Source organism: Clytia hemisphaerica, unplaced genomic scaffold, assembly GCF_902728285.1.
Source record: "Clytia hemisphaerica strain Z4C2 unplaced genomic scaffold, Clytia hemisphaerica genome assembly, whole genome shotgun sequence".
NCBI lineage: Eukaryota > Metazoa > Cnidaria > Hydrozoa > Leptothecata > Clytiidae > Clytia > Clytia hemisphaerica.
The window spans coordinates 360,074-376,999 of record NW_027103947.1 but is presented as its reverse complement, the minus strand read 5'-3'; the positions used below and the strand labels follow the sequence as shown (position 1 = coordinate 376,999).

Below are 16,926 nucleotides of genomic sequence, written 5' to 3'. Positions count from 1 at the left end.
ACTGTACATAATTTGTAAATAGTTCATCAAATTTATTCAAGTCAAAAAAGATGGTTAACAATGAAATTCAATGTTTAGAGTTTTGTTCTTGTACATGACTAAAAAGAAAGATAATGTAGTATTTTGAAATACAGAAGCATCTGGCGATGGCCTTTTGTTTGAATATCTGCTGTTCGAAAATAGTTAACCTAGATTTTTGGATCTGTTCTTCTGAATTCTTTGAAATCTTACTCCTAGAAATAACGATGTACTGTTACCTTAAAATTTCAAACACGATTTAGGACCCCTTCTCCTAGATATTTGAATCTGTTGTTCAGCTAAAATCTACTTCCTCTTCCTAGAAAAGTGTATTCAACCTGCAGTTCTGTTCTTCCTCCGCTTTTCTCATCTGTTGTCCACCTTTCTCCCCTTTCCCCATTCTCTTATCTGCTGTACCGCTTGCTGCCTCGCTTTGTTAAAAATTTATCTGTTAGTGTTTTGCCCTTTTGCCTAACATAGAAAATACGATGTGCTGTTCATTCAGGGTTCAGACATACCCTGGAAAACCTGGAAAACCTGGAAATATGATAAATTTTCAGAAAAATCAGGGAAACTCAGGGAAACCCAGGGAAAAAAATTTTTTTCCCAGTCTGCTCAGGGAAACTCAGGGAATTTTATTTTTTGAAGAATGAATGGAAAAAACAGATTTAAAAGTTTTTTTAGTTTTAAAGTGTTTATTCATATGCAGTATTTGTAGCTTTAATTTTTACCTTAGGTTTACCATTTGATTTGTGTGCCTTTTGTTTAAAGATACATCTCTTTTGACTCTGCTTAGTTTTTATGGTTTGCTTGATACTCAGGGAAAAAATAGGGAAAAAATAGCTAAAATGAGGAATTTCTCAGGGAAAAAACCTTTGAAAATTGATTAAAATTCAGGGAAACTCAGGGAATTTTATTTTCGAAGGTCTGTCTGAACCCTGTCATTGAATACGTCATCATCTAAAAATTATTATCTGGTGATACAGGGTGATATCCTTCTTCTAAAAAATATTGTCTGCTATTCATCGATAATCTCTTCTCCTGTGAACGAACAGCAGATAATTTGAATAAAACAAACCATCCTAGAAAATGGGATTTGCTGGTCAGTTTCAAAGAAAAACCCACCACCTGGCAAAGAACAGCAGATATTTCGTATAAAAGGCTCGCCGGATGAAGAAGCATTCTCGATATATACACAGACAAACGGGTTAGAAACTTTTCAATAATTTGGCAAACGAGGGAACTTATTTTTCTGTTTTAGCGACTTTAGTCGTCAACAACACAGCAACACATTTCAAGTATAAGCAAGCATTTCTAAGTTGTTTCATTGTGCTCCATGTTCTAGCATAGAACTTTAACACAGCACTGTTGGTAATTTCCCATATTAATTATCCAAGGGGTTTTCCCAAAGTAACAAAATGTTCAATGGTAGACAAAAGAAGTGTTTTTTGACATAAAACAATTACACTACTTTGAAAACCACAAGTAGTTATTTGCCACTATTGAGTTAGTAAAAAGGAAAATCAAGAGCTCAGTATACGTATAAATAAGTCCTTCAATTCATCCAGACCATCAACGATTATTAAAAATTTTTACACGGATTTAACACAAATCCAGAACCATAAAGGATAAGTTTTTGAATGCAAAAAGGATACTCGGTTAGAGAGAAAATCGCATGACAGTAAAATTTCCAAGATTATTTTGATGAAATTGAAGATTTCTGGGACGAAAAGGCAAAACATTTTCAAAAATTGAATTATAAAAAGGAAATGTTATCAACCGAAAATTACAAACCATTTGCAATCTGAAAGAGCTCCTGATTTCTCGAGAGAAAATAAATTAAGTCAAGTTGATCCTACAGTTTTCATAAGTCATTTATATCTCGTGTACCTCAAACGGATTATACTAAAGCGAGTACCTCGCCAAAAACCAAATTTATAAAAAAGAAAACATCTTGTGATGAAAACCTAGTGGATTGCAAATTTCGGTCCAGGAAAATACATGAAAATTACAGTACAGTTTACTTAAAAGTCTGTCTAAAAGATATTTGGACATTTTGCTTTTAACAATCTTTCAACATACTTCTATGCAATGTTAAAAAAGCTATACACTGTTGAAAAGATACTCTCGAGGAGAATTATTTAATAGATTGAAGATTATTAAACTCAAAAATAATTTAATCTCGCTGATTACAAATCTGTTCCCATCTTTCTCAGATAAAAAGTTACAGGCCTGGGAAGCAAGGCTAACATCGGCAAAAATGACCAAAACAGACCTCCTTCTAAGGCTTATGAATATGAACACAGATTTACAATCAGCGAGGTTGAAGTATTCTAAAGATATCATGTCGTGATTTTTGAACCAGAATTTAGTAGAATTTAATAGAATTTCGCAAAATTCGCCGAATTTGTCAAAATTAATCCACTTAACATATAAGACTGTATAAGCTAGCCAATTCTTAACAATTCTTTTGTACCGAAAAACACATACTTTTCCAAAAAGTAAGCGAAGCAGTTTTTGTGTTGATCGTTCCATTTTTTTGAGTGAAGAATTTATACTTGGAAAGGGACAAGAGTTCTGGGCATGAAATTCGTTTCGATGTAATAAATCTTTCACTAATTCAAAAAGATTTCTCTGTAAATATAAAGAAATAAATTTACGTTAAAATAGAAATATAAATAAAGTTCTAATTCGAGATAAAATTATAATCAATGAGGGTGGTTCTTTAACCTTCAGCAGTTGTAATGAACTGCACTACAGCAGCATTATCGACTAATTGAGAAAGGTCTTGTGGAGAAACAAGCTGATCGCTGACTTTCTTTCTTCGCATAGATTTGCGTGGTTCACCTGTGTGCAATTTCATATGCTCCAAGTAAGAGATTCTCCAACTTGTTCTCATGCCGCAATAATCACAAACAAATCGTCTCGTTTCATTATGTGAACCGTTTACATGAGCGCTTAAACTGGCGTTCGTTTTGAAGGCTTTATCGCAATGTTTACATTGAAATTCTCGGTCGTTAGTATGCGTTTTCTCATGCTTCACTAGAAAGTCTTTTCTATTGAACGTTTTGCCACAAACTTTGCAAGAATAAGCGTTTGGATGTCGATGATAATGATGCACATGTTGAGCTAAGCTGCCTTTGGTGCTATATGCTTTACCGCAATCCTTGCAAATATTCGTTTTAGCTGTGTGTTTGGATTTCATGTGACGTGCCAACATTTCTTCGTCACTGAACGTTACATTACATAAATTACATCTGAAGTTGAATTCGGTGTTTTCATCAGAGCTTGTATCGCTTTCCTCTACCTGTTGGGGCGGATGGGCGGGTGTAAAAGCGGCTGCATCGAACGTGTTGTCTGTAGTGGCTTTCAAGACGAAGGGCGGTTCAGTAGAATTTGTGAATTCGTTTCTTTGAGGGTTTTCGATGACTGCAGCCGTACAGAAAGTTGTATCGCTTGTTTGTAGGATGAACGTTGTCGTGTTGTCTGAAATTGTTGAGATACGAGGAGAGTTTAAAAATTTAATATTCTTCTGAGCAGGAGAACACGGAAAGGCAAATCAATTTAGATCCTTCTGGTAGGTTAGAAGAAAGCATTAGAGTGATTGTAATCATTTCGATGCCACATTTAAAGGATAAGATGACAAATGACTAATCGATTTATAAATACTTTAATCGTATAAATTTTAGCGAGACTAATTTTAGCGTTTTAGCGAGTTTTCCCTATTTTCGCCAAAATAAATCTCGCTAAAACACGTCGAATCGACAGATCGCTAAAATTTATCCGCGCGAAATTTCTGGTTATTTTGACTTGATACATTTTTATCAATAGGAAGGCTTTCAGTGCAAAGAAATGCTAGAAAAAAATTCAGTCGATAATTTAATACGAATATTCGCTAAAATTTATCCACGCGAAAATTTTTGAAATCGTGATTCGCTAAAATAAATCCAAAAAAAATCAAGATTTTCCTGACTCGCTAAAACGCTAAAATTAGTCTCGCTAAAATTTCTACGATTAAAGTATAAATTTCAGAATTAGAGCGGTGTATATTTCTTGACCAGTTAAAGGGGGCTGAACAAAAAATGTGCAAAAAAGAAATGAGGACAATTATCTTACCTCCTTGCGTTTGGGCGTTCAAATCAAAAGCACCCGTCTGTAGTCCATAATACCCTGAACAAGGATAAAATAAAACATCATAAGCGAAAAGGGTTAAAACAAAACAAATAAGAAGTTTTCTTTTGATATTTAGGAAATAGTGTCATCAGGATTTCTCAAATTGGATGATTGTTGAGACGAACAAAGAAGGCTTCAAAAAGTATCAAAAAGTAAAGTAAGATTCATGATATTCTCTACTAATGTTCTCTACAGAAACACCCTGGTGTTTGCTAGTGTTTAAATTAAAGCCAGAGAAAATTTGATTTAAAATATCGGGGTTTTCCGTAGAAAATATTACGTCATGAATATCATGAATTGGTTTTTGAGTCTTTTTATTTGAGAAGATTGATCCGAAATATTTATGAAAGTGGACACGTTGTAGGAGACAATTAAGAGCTCATACACAAAAGTCATTCGTTCATTCGTTCTATAAGTGAATATTTAGTTACCTGCGGTGGCAGATGTGACGACTTGATTCTGGAAAAGAAAAGAGAAAAATATTTATAGGTGGAAGTATTCACTATCAAAAACAAGTCACGAATGAAATAAAATACTACAAAAATAATTGATACAAGAAAAAGTCCAACAAACCTGAGAATCGACGGAAGAAACATTGACATTATTCGCAGCCGTCAATTGATTCACAATGTTCGTTACCTAAAGTAAAAAATTTCGCTTTGAAAACTTTACTCCTTCACTGATTTGTGTGTTTTTAAAACACTGCCAACTAAAAGTATACTCCATAGATTTCATTATATCAATGGCACATTCAAATGGCCATAACTTTTGATACATACATACACTTCAGTGTCGAATTTGTTATACAAATTGTAGTCATTGGAGCAAAACTAATGGCTACAGGAGCCTCTGAAAATCAAATTTTTGATGAAATTCCAGCGGATCAAGTTTTTGATTTCTGAAAATGCCCGACAGTGAACGTGTTTAACAAAACGAATAGAGGTTATTAAGAGGTTAAATTCTTTAAAAAGTATAAACGCACCCATTCTTGACGAGGCAACAATAGGCATCGCAGTAAGGCAATGTATAGAAAGGAGCATAAGTTTGAGATTCTATCAAAAGTGAGAAGAAGAAAATGAAGTAAGTTACATGGTTCATATCTGTAGAAGCTTGTATTGTTGATAAGTTCATTGGATCCACCTGCTAATAATAAAATGAGAGAAAAAGTAAATGAGGCCTCTTATTGAGGCTTTCTCAGAAAATAACTGTACTTAAAGATACTCCTAATGAAATTAATGTACTCAATTGGAATTGCCAGGGGGGGGGGGGTCAAGTCAGTGTACTGGACCATAGGGTACTAACTTGATTTTTGGATTTCTTTCCAAAAAAATAGACCACCACCCTTTTTAGTACACTGTACTAACTTTTTTTCACGGTCGGGGCGTTGACACCACCCTTTTAGTATACTGTACTAACTTTCTTCCACAGCCGGAGCTTTGATACCACCCTTTTAGTACACTGTACTGACGTTTTTCCACAACTAGATTTTTATTACCACCCTTTCAGTACATTGTACTGACTTCTCAATGACCGGATTTTTGATACTACCCTTTTAGTACACTGTACTAACTCAATTTAATCTAAAAAATACACCACCCCACCAGCTATGGGCCAGTACACTGACTCGATACCCCCTGGAATTGCACTCATTCCTTAGATATCTTTACATTCGATTTGCTTTGTCCATACTTTTACCTCCTACTACCAATTTAATCTAATTTTTGACAAATAAACTTAAAAAAAACTTACCATCACTTTGACTTCAGTCATTTGATTTTCTGTGTTATTCAACGATTCAACTACCTCTTGTTGTGTTTTCAATACATCAGAGTTCTGAAAGTAGGTTTGAAAAGAAAAGTCTAATCTAAAGTTTCAGTGGGTGGAGGGTTTTCGAGAAAGGAGATTCTATCATATGGTGAATTGTTCAAAGCTTTTTGTAGAGCTTAAAAGGTAAACTTTTCGAGGTTTCAAGAAGGCAGTTGTAGTCAGAGATTTTACACTGAAATTTATGGTCAGAAACCCAAAGGTTGCTCACGTCTTCAACACCCTCCAATTTCTCTAAAGTTGTATCAGAATGTTGGACAGTCAAATCTGTTGATGGATCTTGTGCCATTGCATCATTATCTGTATGTTGTAGTTCCACAGTCATCACTTGAGGTTGTGGGGCTTCTATGGTTTGACTTGGTCCATTAAGAACTTGACTAAGAGAGTCTGCGGTGTTTGGATCATTGAGCTGCTGTTCCGTTGTTTCCATTTGAAGTTCAATCGTATTTGGTTCTGCTTTTTCTAATTTCAGTGACTAAAATAAACATGAAAAGTGTAGATTATTTAGGAATTCAAGTTCCAAAGGAAAATACCGTTGTTATGGGATGTTAGAAAAAACTATTGTCGAGCCCTTTGGTGGGGGGGGGGGCACTCATGTCAAGGAAAATTACTCCGACCGTAAGTGCGGCCCATAAGGGTCCCTTTTCCAAGTTTCCCAAAGTGCACTGTATGGGTCGAAATGAGCAAAGATGAGAAAAAGTGCGCTCAAAGGGTGTAAAATTAAAAGTTGACCATATTGTGCCTAAAAATGGTCAACAATTTCAAGAAAATGTACCGTAAGGGCCAATTTTTCATCGAAATTTAATCAAATTTGGCTCTGCACTGTAAGGATCCAATTTCAGGCCTAATTTTGGTTCGCATGTACGGTTGTTTTTGAATCGAGTGCCCCTCCCCCCAGGGTGGGTAAGCAATAAAGCTTGCATGTAAAGATGTACACCGAGGTGCGCTTTGGGCCCATACAACGCAAGTTACATGAGAGAGAATGCTTTTTACAGAATTTAGCGACTTCATCAGAAAGTTCAACTTTCATATTCTCATATAATCTGATGGGAGGAAGTAACATTACCCTCTTTTTGCCTCTCTTCTTCATTTTCTTAGATTTTTTGACATCAGTATCTGTTTGCTGCGAATTCTTCTGTGCTGCAGTTTTCATGAAATCTTTTGCTACGTTCTAAAATAAAGAAAAAAATAAGTGGGTAAAGTCACACTCATAAATTATGACCAAGGCCATGATTAGGCACATAAATTATAGTGCTAAATAGCACATTGATTGAGGGGCCCTAAAAAAAGTCCAAAGCAATCTTCAATGTTGGTTGGCTCAGTTAGTTATGTGCGCATAAAGTTGTTTCAAGCAGCTCAGTGATGAGATGCAAAATTATCATGAGTAAATGTGATTCAACTATGCGTAAAGTGTAGGGCAATCATAAAAAAATCAGACATTAATAAGTCATTAATGAATGCAGGTCCACATCAGGGATTATTCAACTGCATAGTTCAGGGTAAGCTTCACCCTGACAACCAGAGTAAAATAAAATAAATATTAAAAATAAAAAGTTGATTGATTTACTTGTGATGATCGAATGCACAAATCCAGATATTTTTCCTTCCATAATAGCCTTTCTTCTTGTGATTTTTGAAGCTCGATTTTCAAATTCCAAACAATCTGATATATAAAGAAAATATAATTTATATTGGACGATGAAAAGGATCTGAGGCCGTCGATGTATATGGTGTTGTTTTTGTATATTTCTTAAAAATATAGTTGCTTGTATAAGTTTGTTGTTTGTGATGTTGTAGTTGATGTTGTGTTGTAGAAAATATAATTCTTTATTCGTCTTTAAAGAGTAGATCTTCTAAAGATGTATATACCCAAAGCACAAATATTTTAGTCAACAGATCCATACAAGAAATAACGAAATTACAACAAGGTGCTCTCTAGAATCAGTGATTGTTGGTATTTCTTTCATAGAAAGGTTTAATTAGTTTGACTTTGAGCTTTCTTAAATAGTGCTAGGTTTGAAAGCTTTTGAAAAATTGGGAGTGTCCACGAGCATGGTTGAAAAAATTTTGGTCAAACTTGGAAGACAAAATTACCAAATTTGGTATTTTGAATTGAACAAACATTAAAAAAAATTGCAAAAAAGGATTGGAACAATAACACAAGCCATGTAAATACCAAAGTTTAATATAATGATAAAGATTGCTATTTTTAGGATCTGACATAGAAAGGGGTGGCAAGAATCAACAATAAAGTTGGGTTGCGGTGCCATGTTATTCTGGGACCCTAAAAATTGGCCACTTTGTACAACTTCTATTGGCTGGCCAAGAACAGCTCTTTTCAAAGCTTTCATTCTAAAGCAATAAACACTATTCTCATAATGAGAAGGTACAAGTTCAAATAATCTTGATAAACTAGAAATCATATAACACCACTTTACTACAACTTGTTGTTGTAGCTAACTTATTGTCTTGAGTTTTGGAATTACAAGAAAGTCAAATATATTTTTGGGAATTTGGCTCGTCAAAAGTGGTATGCACGTGGTGGTGTCAAAACTTTGTGTAAAAAGCATTTACAACGCGATGGTGCTATAAAGTAACTGTGTGACCCTCTGTCTGCCTCTTATTGAAATATGGCTCATTTATTATGTGGATGAAAGTATTTTTACCTCTTTATGTTGAAGCGTTTCTTTTTGAATGTGTCTTTCTAAATTGTGTTTATCAATTTGGCTCTGTTGCAGTTCTTGGGTAAGCTAAATATTAAATAAAGAAACTCAATTACACACAAAAATTGTAGGAGTGTGCAAAAGTGGTTTTGAAAATTGCACGTCTTGTTGAAGGCTTTATGAACTATAATTTTTGTTTTTTGTTACAGCTGTATCTTTATGCAGCTTCGTGTAATATTGTATTATCAATTAACAAACCTGTTGACAGCGCAAGTCCAACTGTTGCGATTCTTGACGAAGTCTTTCACATTCATCCCTCAATGTTGTGAAGTTTGAAAGAAAATGTTCAGCTTCCTAAAAAAGAATGCAACAAATGCAAAGGAATTAGCATTAGAGAACACAAAACGATGAAATGAAATTGTATTTTAAAATGTAATCAGAACAATTCACAGAAATGTAAAGTGATAAATAACAGCAAATCGAAAGTCAAAATCCTTAGGTTGTAGGATACTTTTTAGCATACAGCACGAGGAAATAAGGATCTTAATTTAAAAGGAATTTAAATTTAAGAATTAAAGAATTTCCAACCCACGGCCTTACGCTAGGAAATGTGAACTACTAATGAACTACTAATGACTGAATTTTCACTATATATATATTTCCAAAACTGATAACAAAGAAAAAACTTTTGTCACATTTCCCAAACATGGTAGAGGCTTTTGTTGATTATATTGAATAAAAATTGATAAGATAAAACCTTCAAATTATATTTTTAAGACTAAGAAATTCTATTTTCTGTTCGGATCACATATTTCTTTCACATTAATCAGATCAATCAATTTTCACTTTCACTTCTTCTTGTCCAATGAAACAGGGGCTTTTAATCACCTTTAAATCAACTGGGAGAACTACTAGTCTAACTACTGCATACGAAGCTGACTAAATAACTATGACAAATTATACAAACTAGAAGTTTGTATATTTTTCAACCGAAGGCGAGTTAGTTGCCACGCAAGTTATTTCATGCACTCCACTGCAGCTCGCAACGAAAACTGTATCAGTGAATGTCAAATAATTATATGAATATCTTATGTAGACTTGAGTAGACTTGAGTAGAAGTCATTGCTGAAGGTGAAGAAGGAGGAAGGTAGAAAATGTGCTGATTAATTTTTTTTAACAGGTTTGTTCACGGTGTTGAAAGTTGGAGAAAATTCTACGTATCTACTATTACAGAAATTAATTACAGCCCATTAAAGGCACAGTCTGCTTATACTCACTTAGACACTCACTTAGACAGGAGACCTGTCCTTTATTTTTATAAGCTGATGTATACAGGATGGGTACGAGCTGTGAGGCAGATTTCTGCCTCAAAAAATTTACAGTGGGAAATTCATGTTTTATTTTGTTTCAAGCTTTCAATTTCATTCTATGATTTTGGGAACTTGATTGAGGTAAGGGGGCAATCATAAATAATAAATAAATAATCGTTGGGTTTAACAAGTGAGTTAGTTGGTCATAAAAATTTTCGGGTTTTCTTAAAATTGGTCTGCGAGGCGGTTAAATGGCGTTAACTGAGAATAAGATGCAAAACAACAGCCAAAATGACAGCATGTTTTGCATGGTTTCAAAATGAGCTTTGAACAATGTGACCTTTGGCGCAAAATAGTGCATGTTATGATAAACAAAGCTAAAATGCTGCGAATGCGCTAGAAATTGCTCGCAAAAAATTGGTAATAATAAAATTTTAGAGCAAAGGGAACATCATTTTGCACAAGATCCTACTTCTCAGAGATTCCACTAACTTTTCTGGGATTTTTATGCTATTTTCCTCCAGACTTGGCATAGGATTGAAAAGGGTCTTATCTAAAAGTACAGAAAATCTTTTGTTTACTTATGAAACTGCCTAACTAGTCAACTAAGGCAGTTAACTTCCTTAAGCTAATTTTTTGACTACCAGAGTCATGGTCTATTTCTGCTTAGAATAGTGGCAGTGAGTAGAATCTTTAGTGCGGAAGTATCTTTAAGTGCATACCAGCACTAATATCATGATAATGTATGTCAGCGTATGGTGGGCAAGGCCAGAAGGGGGGGTGAAAAATGAATTAAGATTTATTGAGACTGAAAGACAAATTTTTGACCCTGACTGACCATTTCTTTGATCTTAAAGGTTTTGTTTTTAAATAAGAGTGATATTGTTTGCTTACTCATCGATTTCAATTCACAAGATTTTTCACATTTGATTGACACGGATGTGCGTGGTGGAGCAAGATTGGTCAGAAAAAGAAAGAGAAGAAGAAAAACAATTCTTTGCTTATATCATACCGTACCATAAATCTGACAGCCCTGATTAAATCCGATGGGGTCTTTTAAAGATAAACTAAAATAAAAACAAACCTTTTGCTGTGACGCAGCCAACAAAGATACCAAAATGTCAACTAAACTGATAGATTTGATACACTGAACCAATTGAACCAAATAACAATAATTGCTTTGATTTAATTTTGTATTTTAATGACCAGCCGGGTCATTCATTTGAGGGCTATGCATGTTAGCCTCCACTGACAGTACAGTCAAGTATCAATATCTGAGGTATTACGAAAATCGCTACTTTTTGCCGTAATCGCTTTCGTTTTTAACATAAGGTCTTAGCAACGGGTACTCCGGGCATAGTTATGGGGCAATGAGAAAAAACCCTGACATAGAATTTCAAAAAGATTCACGCTATCATATTCTACATTACACAATACACCTGTTCTATGTTGGGATTTTTTCTTGGTGTCTTGTAGGCTTAATTATTGTCATGCAAAGTAAATAAAAACCCCTGGAAATCTTTAGGTTTTGATAAGCAAAATACTTACATACTATTGTTTACTTTTCAGGTATTCATCCAATCAGAATTCACCCCCAGAAACTTTCAACAAATCAAAATTCAACCGTGACGCGGGAAATGATCCAATCAGAATCCCGAAGCTAAAGACTTAACAGCCAATCAGAGTTTGTTAGCGAGCCGTGATCATCCAATCGGAATCGCGTAACACAACAGCGAAAGTGAAAGTAAAGGCGGAAATATATTCTTTTTTGGTCGGAGAAAACGAAAGTGGTTTTCGCGCGTGAATCGCGTGTTTTAATTGGCCGAAATAAACTTGGTTTCAGATTATTTTGATGCGCTGCTACTGGAAACATATTTGATAAAATCGAAGGTATTCAATATGATTGAAAGTGATTGAAAGTAATCGAACAGTAATCGAAACGATCAGACAAATTGAAAATGGTCGATAAAAATGCCATAATTGGGAGTTGGGTGAGTATTCGATCACCGATAGAATCGATAAGTGGTCACTGATCACCTTCGATTGTTATCGATCATTATTGATTACTTCGATCACAATCGAACGTTCGATTAGTACCGTCTGGATATTACTGTGAGTGGTCCTAAATTCGACAGCCCTGCCTACATCCGACCCCCCAAATAACGCGTGATATGAGTTACTTGAGGAAACAACCCAGGGCAAAGGTACACAAAATGGTGGGCAAAATGGGTAGGAAATAAGGAGGTCAATCTTTATGACAGGTCTTCTTTTTGTGCTTTGGTTTTAGGTCAGTTTTTTTGGTTTTTCTTAAAGATATATCATATTAATTGGTTATCAAAGTAATTAATGATGCCATAAGCCTTCAGGAAGACTTAAACCAACTCATGAATTGGGAACATGAATGGTCAATGGAGTTCAACCCGGACAAATGTAAAGTTTTACGAATCACCAACAAGCGTAATACTATCATTCAACCATATTCAATGCACAACCAAGTACTCGAAGTTGTTGACTCAGCGAAATATCTAGGTGTGTATATCCACAAAAAGCTCTCCTGGAATGTCCATAACGACTACACTGTTAAGAAAGCCAACCAAACTCGATGTTTCATACAAAGGAATCTCAGATCATGTCACCCAAATACAAAGCTTCAATGCTACAAAACCTATGTCCGACCCATCCTGGAATATGGATCAGTCGTATGGGACCCTCACTCAGCCTCCAACATCTATAAGCTGGAAATGGTTCAGAGGAAAGCTGCACGCTTCATCTCGAATGACTGGCGGCAAATGAGTAGTCCCTCATCGATGCTTCGTAATCTTGAACTTAAAACCCTTCAAACCAGGAGAACAGCAAATAAAGTTAAATTCATGCATAAAATTCTTCATGGCAAAGTTGAATCTTTATCCGCTCTTGCACCTCGTGCACGTAACACTCATCTTAAACTTATTCTAATCAATGCAAGGATTCAAACATATGAATTCAGTTACTTCCCGTCAACCATCCGCCTGTGGAATGAATACCCGTGAATCTCATATCTGAGTTAAATTATGATTCTTTTTGTAAAGGTGTCAATGAGCACTATACTTAACTTGTATGTATCATTTTAATTGTTTACATTTTGCCTTCACTTGCTCATAACTCCTCCTGATTTCAAGCTTTTTTATTTTAGCTCTATTCCTGCTGTGCCTTAGTATCTAGTCTCAATCTAGTCATCATCCTCTAATCTCAAACTCTCACTAATTCTATTCTTTTCTATTCAGCTCAGCAGCTAGGTCGTGCATTCAAGGCAAAAGTTATTTATTTACTATTAATGTTTCTGCTTTCATTTTAGCCTATATTAAACATAATACTGAATCATAATATTTAATTTTAAGTAATCATATTTATATATTTATTTATAAAAATTTAAATGTATATTTTATATCTTATTAACTTCATCAAATCACAACAGTTAGGAACATTTGGCGAGTTCCTGTACGCGGCCGCAATCAAAAAAATCATAACGTCACTCAATAAAAAATGATGTTCGTGTCTTTTCGCACTTTTTTTAGCCTAGACGATGTAGCAAACATAGTAAGTATAAGCACACTGTGCTTTTAATTGGCTGACAATTTCTTTTGCGTCGGAAAAACTTTTTCAAACTTTCAGCGATGATTGATCAAACTGTTACATGAAAATTATCCAGCGTATTTTTTATCTTCTTACCTTCTTCATCTTTAATGAAGCACTCGAAGTAAGCACATGAGATATTCTTATAATTAATGATATTCATTTAAACACGCTTCGTTATGCGCTGCGGTGGAGTGCATGACGTAACTCGCGCGGCAACTAACTCGCTTTCTGTTGGAAGATCATATTGGGCGTTTTGACGTTACCACCCTCGACGCAGCGAGCGCCTTTGTCTTTCCGCAACTCTTTCCACCATTTTAGATGGCCTTAACAATAGATCCAAAAGGGCGCCATAATCTTGGAAGATAATTTGTTTTGGTCTCCGGCTTTGGGAAGTTGCAATGTTTTTGGTTGTTTTCGATGGAAAATGGTAAGAAACTTAAGTTTACAAGTGTCATTTAGTTTTTACTGGCTTATAGAATGGCAGAATCCTGGATGGTTTCCCTAACTGCACAAGTCTTTCAGGTCTACATTATCACATCTTAGCCTCCCGTTTACTACATACTATTCTAAGTCCTTGTGGTGGTGTCTTTCAGCTTCAGTCATATCTCGCTACTTCGCTATCTTACTACTTCTTCTTACAGCAACTTTTAGCTTTAGTTATTTTCATTTTATTAGGTATTTTTTTTTTTAACTTTTTATTTTCAATATCATGATAATGTACGTTAGCGTATTATGTGATCACTTAATAGAACTAGTAATCAATTGGTTATCGAAGTTGTCAAAGTTATCAAAAGTAATCAATAACAATCAAAGACCAATCCAGTCTTTGAAGGGTTGTTAAGAAAGTGATCGAAGACTCACAATTTTTTTGAAATTTTGGTATATACTTGAAATTCGATTGTTAAATCGATAAATGGTTGTTTGATTACTTGGATCATTATCGATGATTACTTTGATTATCATCGAATTTATCAATTAGTACCGTCTGGTAATATAAAAATAGGCAGACACTGTCCTGATATGAAATATGTGCCTGATGTGAAACGGGAAGACTTATGTAAAAATAAAACCTTTAACAAACAAACAAAATACATCAAAAATACAAACTGAAAAAATTTTACCAAAAAGTTTTTATCAACATCTTGCGTCTCTGAATTAATTGAATTGGATGAATCCATGCCAATATGATATAATCAATCTTTTATTTAGCTTATGTGGTGTAAATTTAAAACTCTTGTAAGCTGAGAAGACAGACTTTGCCCAGCTAAGGTTGTCGACACTTTGATCTCTTTATAAATTCAAGCTGCACAGACTGGTTTGTTTTGATTTTGTTTTTCACTGCAAATCGCTACCATCTTTAAGCGCCATTATGGGAATTGCCCTGGACTTGGAAAAAGGTGATTCCCCCGCTGATTCCCAGTAGGAAACATAGTCAGTATTGCTCCTGAAGAACACTCTAGTTTTTAGCACATTTAAATAGTCTAAGTAAAGAATAAAGATTACCAAAATATTATCAGCAGATTTATTCAAAATAATTTTATTTCTTTTTGGAGATTAAAACTAACTCTTGATGCCCATCCTCAATTTCAATCTACTTTGGCCAAAATTCCATGTAAATATTTTTAGTTTCCAGACCCCGTGGTTTCATTTTCAAATATGGTTTACCGGCACGGCTGCTTTTCACTTGGTTTTTGTTTCATCGACTGCTTGCTGGAAATGCTGAAGTTTCTCAATATTTGCCTTATTTTCATCTTGCAAGAGTCATTTTATTCAAGTATAAGTATGGTATTTGACATAATCTTGATGGAAAGGTTTGAATCATTTTATTGTAAAATTGTGCAGATTTTTGTGTCCAATCCTCCTTGACCACAAATTTGCTGCCAGGCATTTTTTAATTTTTTACAGCTTCTGTTCTACTTTTGATGCTTTTTCTTATTCGAACCAGAAAATTCAATTCTAAAGACATAGGGCTATCAATTTAAGTTACTCTAAGTTACAGGGCATGAAAAGCTCACTGAATTTTGAGACAATCTTATACCAACTGACTGAATTTTATGATTTTCTCACCCAATTCTCATTATTATTTGATTGGTTTTCCGACAGGACACTACAGGAGCTTTAAAATCGTCTTGAAAAACACCTTGAACACCAGAGATGAGACTGAATGGTACAGAAACTTTCCAGGGTTTCATGTGATGCATTTAAGCTTGGACTTTGTGAAAATTGAGATTGATTTATGGAAATCTCAGGAACACAAGAAATGCTGAAAACACACCACCTTGAGAGGTGAGGTGTTTTTGGGAAATTATTTTTTGCCAAAAACACCCAAAATAATCATGAAAGGTTTAGAAAAGGTGTTCCAGTGAAAGTGTTTTAGGGTTTTCATGATTTTTTTGTCATGAAAGGTTCAGACTCAAAGTTGTGTGGCGGTTTTCTTTGCTTAAAAGAAGCAAGCAGGCTAGCTCTAAAGCTCTAAAACAGCATCTAATAACATGAAAACTAGAATATGATTTTTCAATGGGAATCAAAACTATAAAGTGCACTTACAAAGGGGATGTCGACAATTGTCAATCCTTTTTTTTAACGGCTTCAGGCCCTAATTACGTAAGGGGGGAGGGGGTCAACGTTTATACGGTCAAAAATAGTTAAAAAAGAAGGAAAATCTCACTTATAATAGAAGCTCCTCGCAGTGTCCCAAAGTCCCAAAAAATACTAAGAAACCATACAATCCATCACTTCCACCATATTTTTCAATCGTATTTCGAGAAATATAATTTGTCATGTGACCCAATTCGGCAATACACTCTCTCGCCCTCATGGTAACAACCGCTATTCTTATCCCGCCCTGACTCGCCTCGGGTGAAATCCTAAGGTCACAGCTCAAAACCAAATGTTTTCCTGTGGAAATAAAGAAAAAGAACATGAAAGAACATATAGGAGAAATGTAAATTTCAGGCCTTTAAAAGTTTATTTTTTTCAAGAATTTTTTGGCTGTTAAGAGGAAGAAGGGGGTCAGAGTCTTAACAGCCTGAGGCCATTAAAAAAGGATTTTTTTTGACGATGGCCCCAAACCTCAATTTGTCAGATCTTATAACAAAATTAATAACCACACTGTCATCATTGACAATAAAACAAAGGATTTTCTGTCAAGAGTCTTGTAAACATTCCAACTACTTCAATCGAAATGATCTATCACAGCTAGGTTTACCATTTTAGCGCGGTCTGAGGATCGAGCCGAGAACTTCTGCGCGCATGAAAAACTTTAATCTGTCTATCATCTTCTCAAGCGAAGAGTATGCCAAGCAATTCTAGCCTTACGATAG

The 16,926-nt window shown here is 34.9% G+C and overlaps 1 protein-coding gene across 2 annotated transcripts; it reads right to left on the bottom strand.

Annotated features, from left to right (window-relative positions):
• Positions 1-2,607: 2,607 nt before the first annotated feature.
• On the bottom strand, positions 2,608-14,992 carry LOC136809972 (uncharacterized). 2 transcript variants are annotated; one of them, XM_067066542.1, is made up of 12 exons: positions 14,725-14,992; positions 8,937-9,032; positions 8,682-8,765; positions 7,583-7,678; positions 7,082-7,186; positions 6,227-6,490; positions 5,941-6,024; positions 5,281-5,331; positions 4,765-4,830; positions 4,623-4,650; positions 4,135-4,188; positions 2,608-3,504 (listed from the first exon to the last, which is right to left on the bottom strand). In XM_067066542.1, exons 1-12 carry the CDS (start codon positions 14,779-14,781, stop codon positions 2,744-2,746), a joined length of 1,746 nt encoding a protein of 581 aa, XP_066922643.1. In that variant the 5' UTR covers positions 14,782-14,992; the 3' UTR covers positions 2,608-2,743. The 2 variants fall into 2 exon arrangements, with proteins under 2 accessions (XP_066922643.1, XP_066922642.1); XM_067066541.1 differs by having other exon boundaries at positions 5,281-5,334; positions 14,725-14,964.
• Between the last annotated feature and the right edge of the window lie 1,934 nt (positions 14,993-16,926).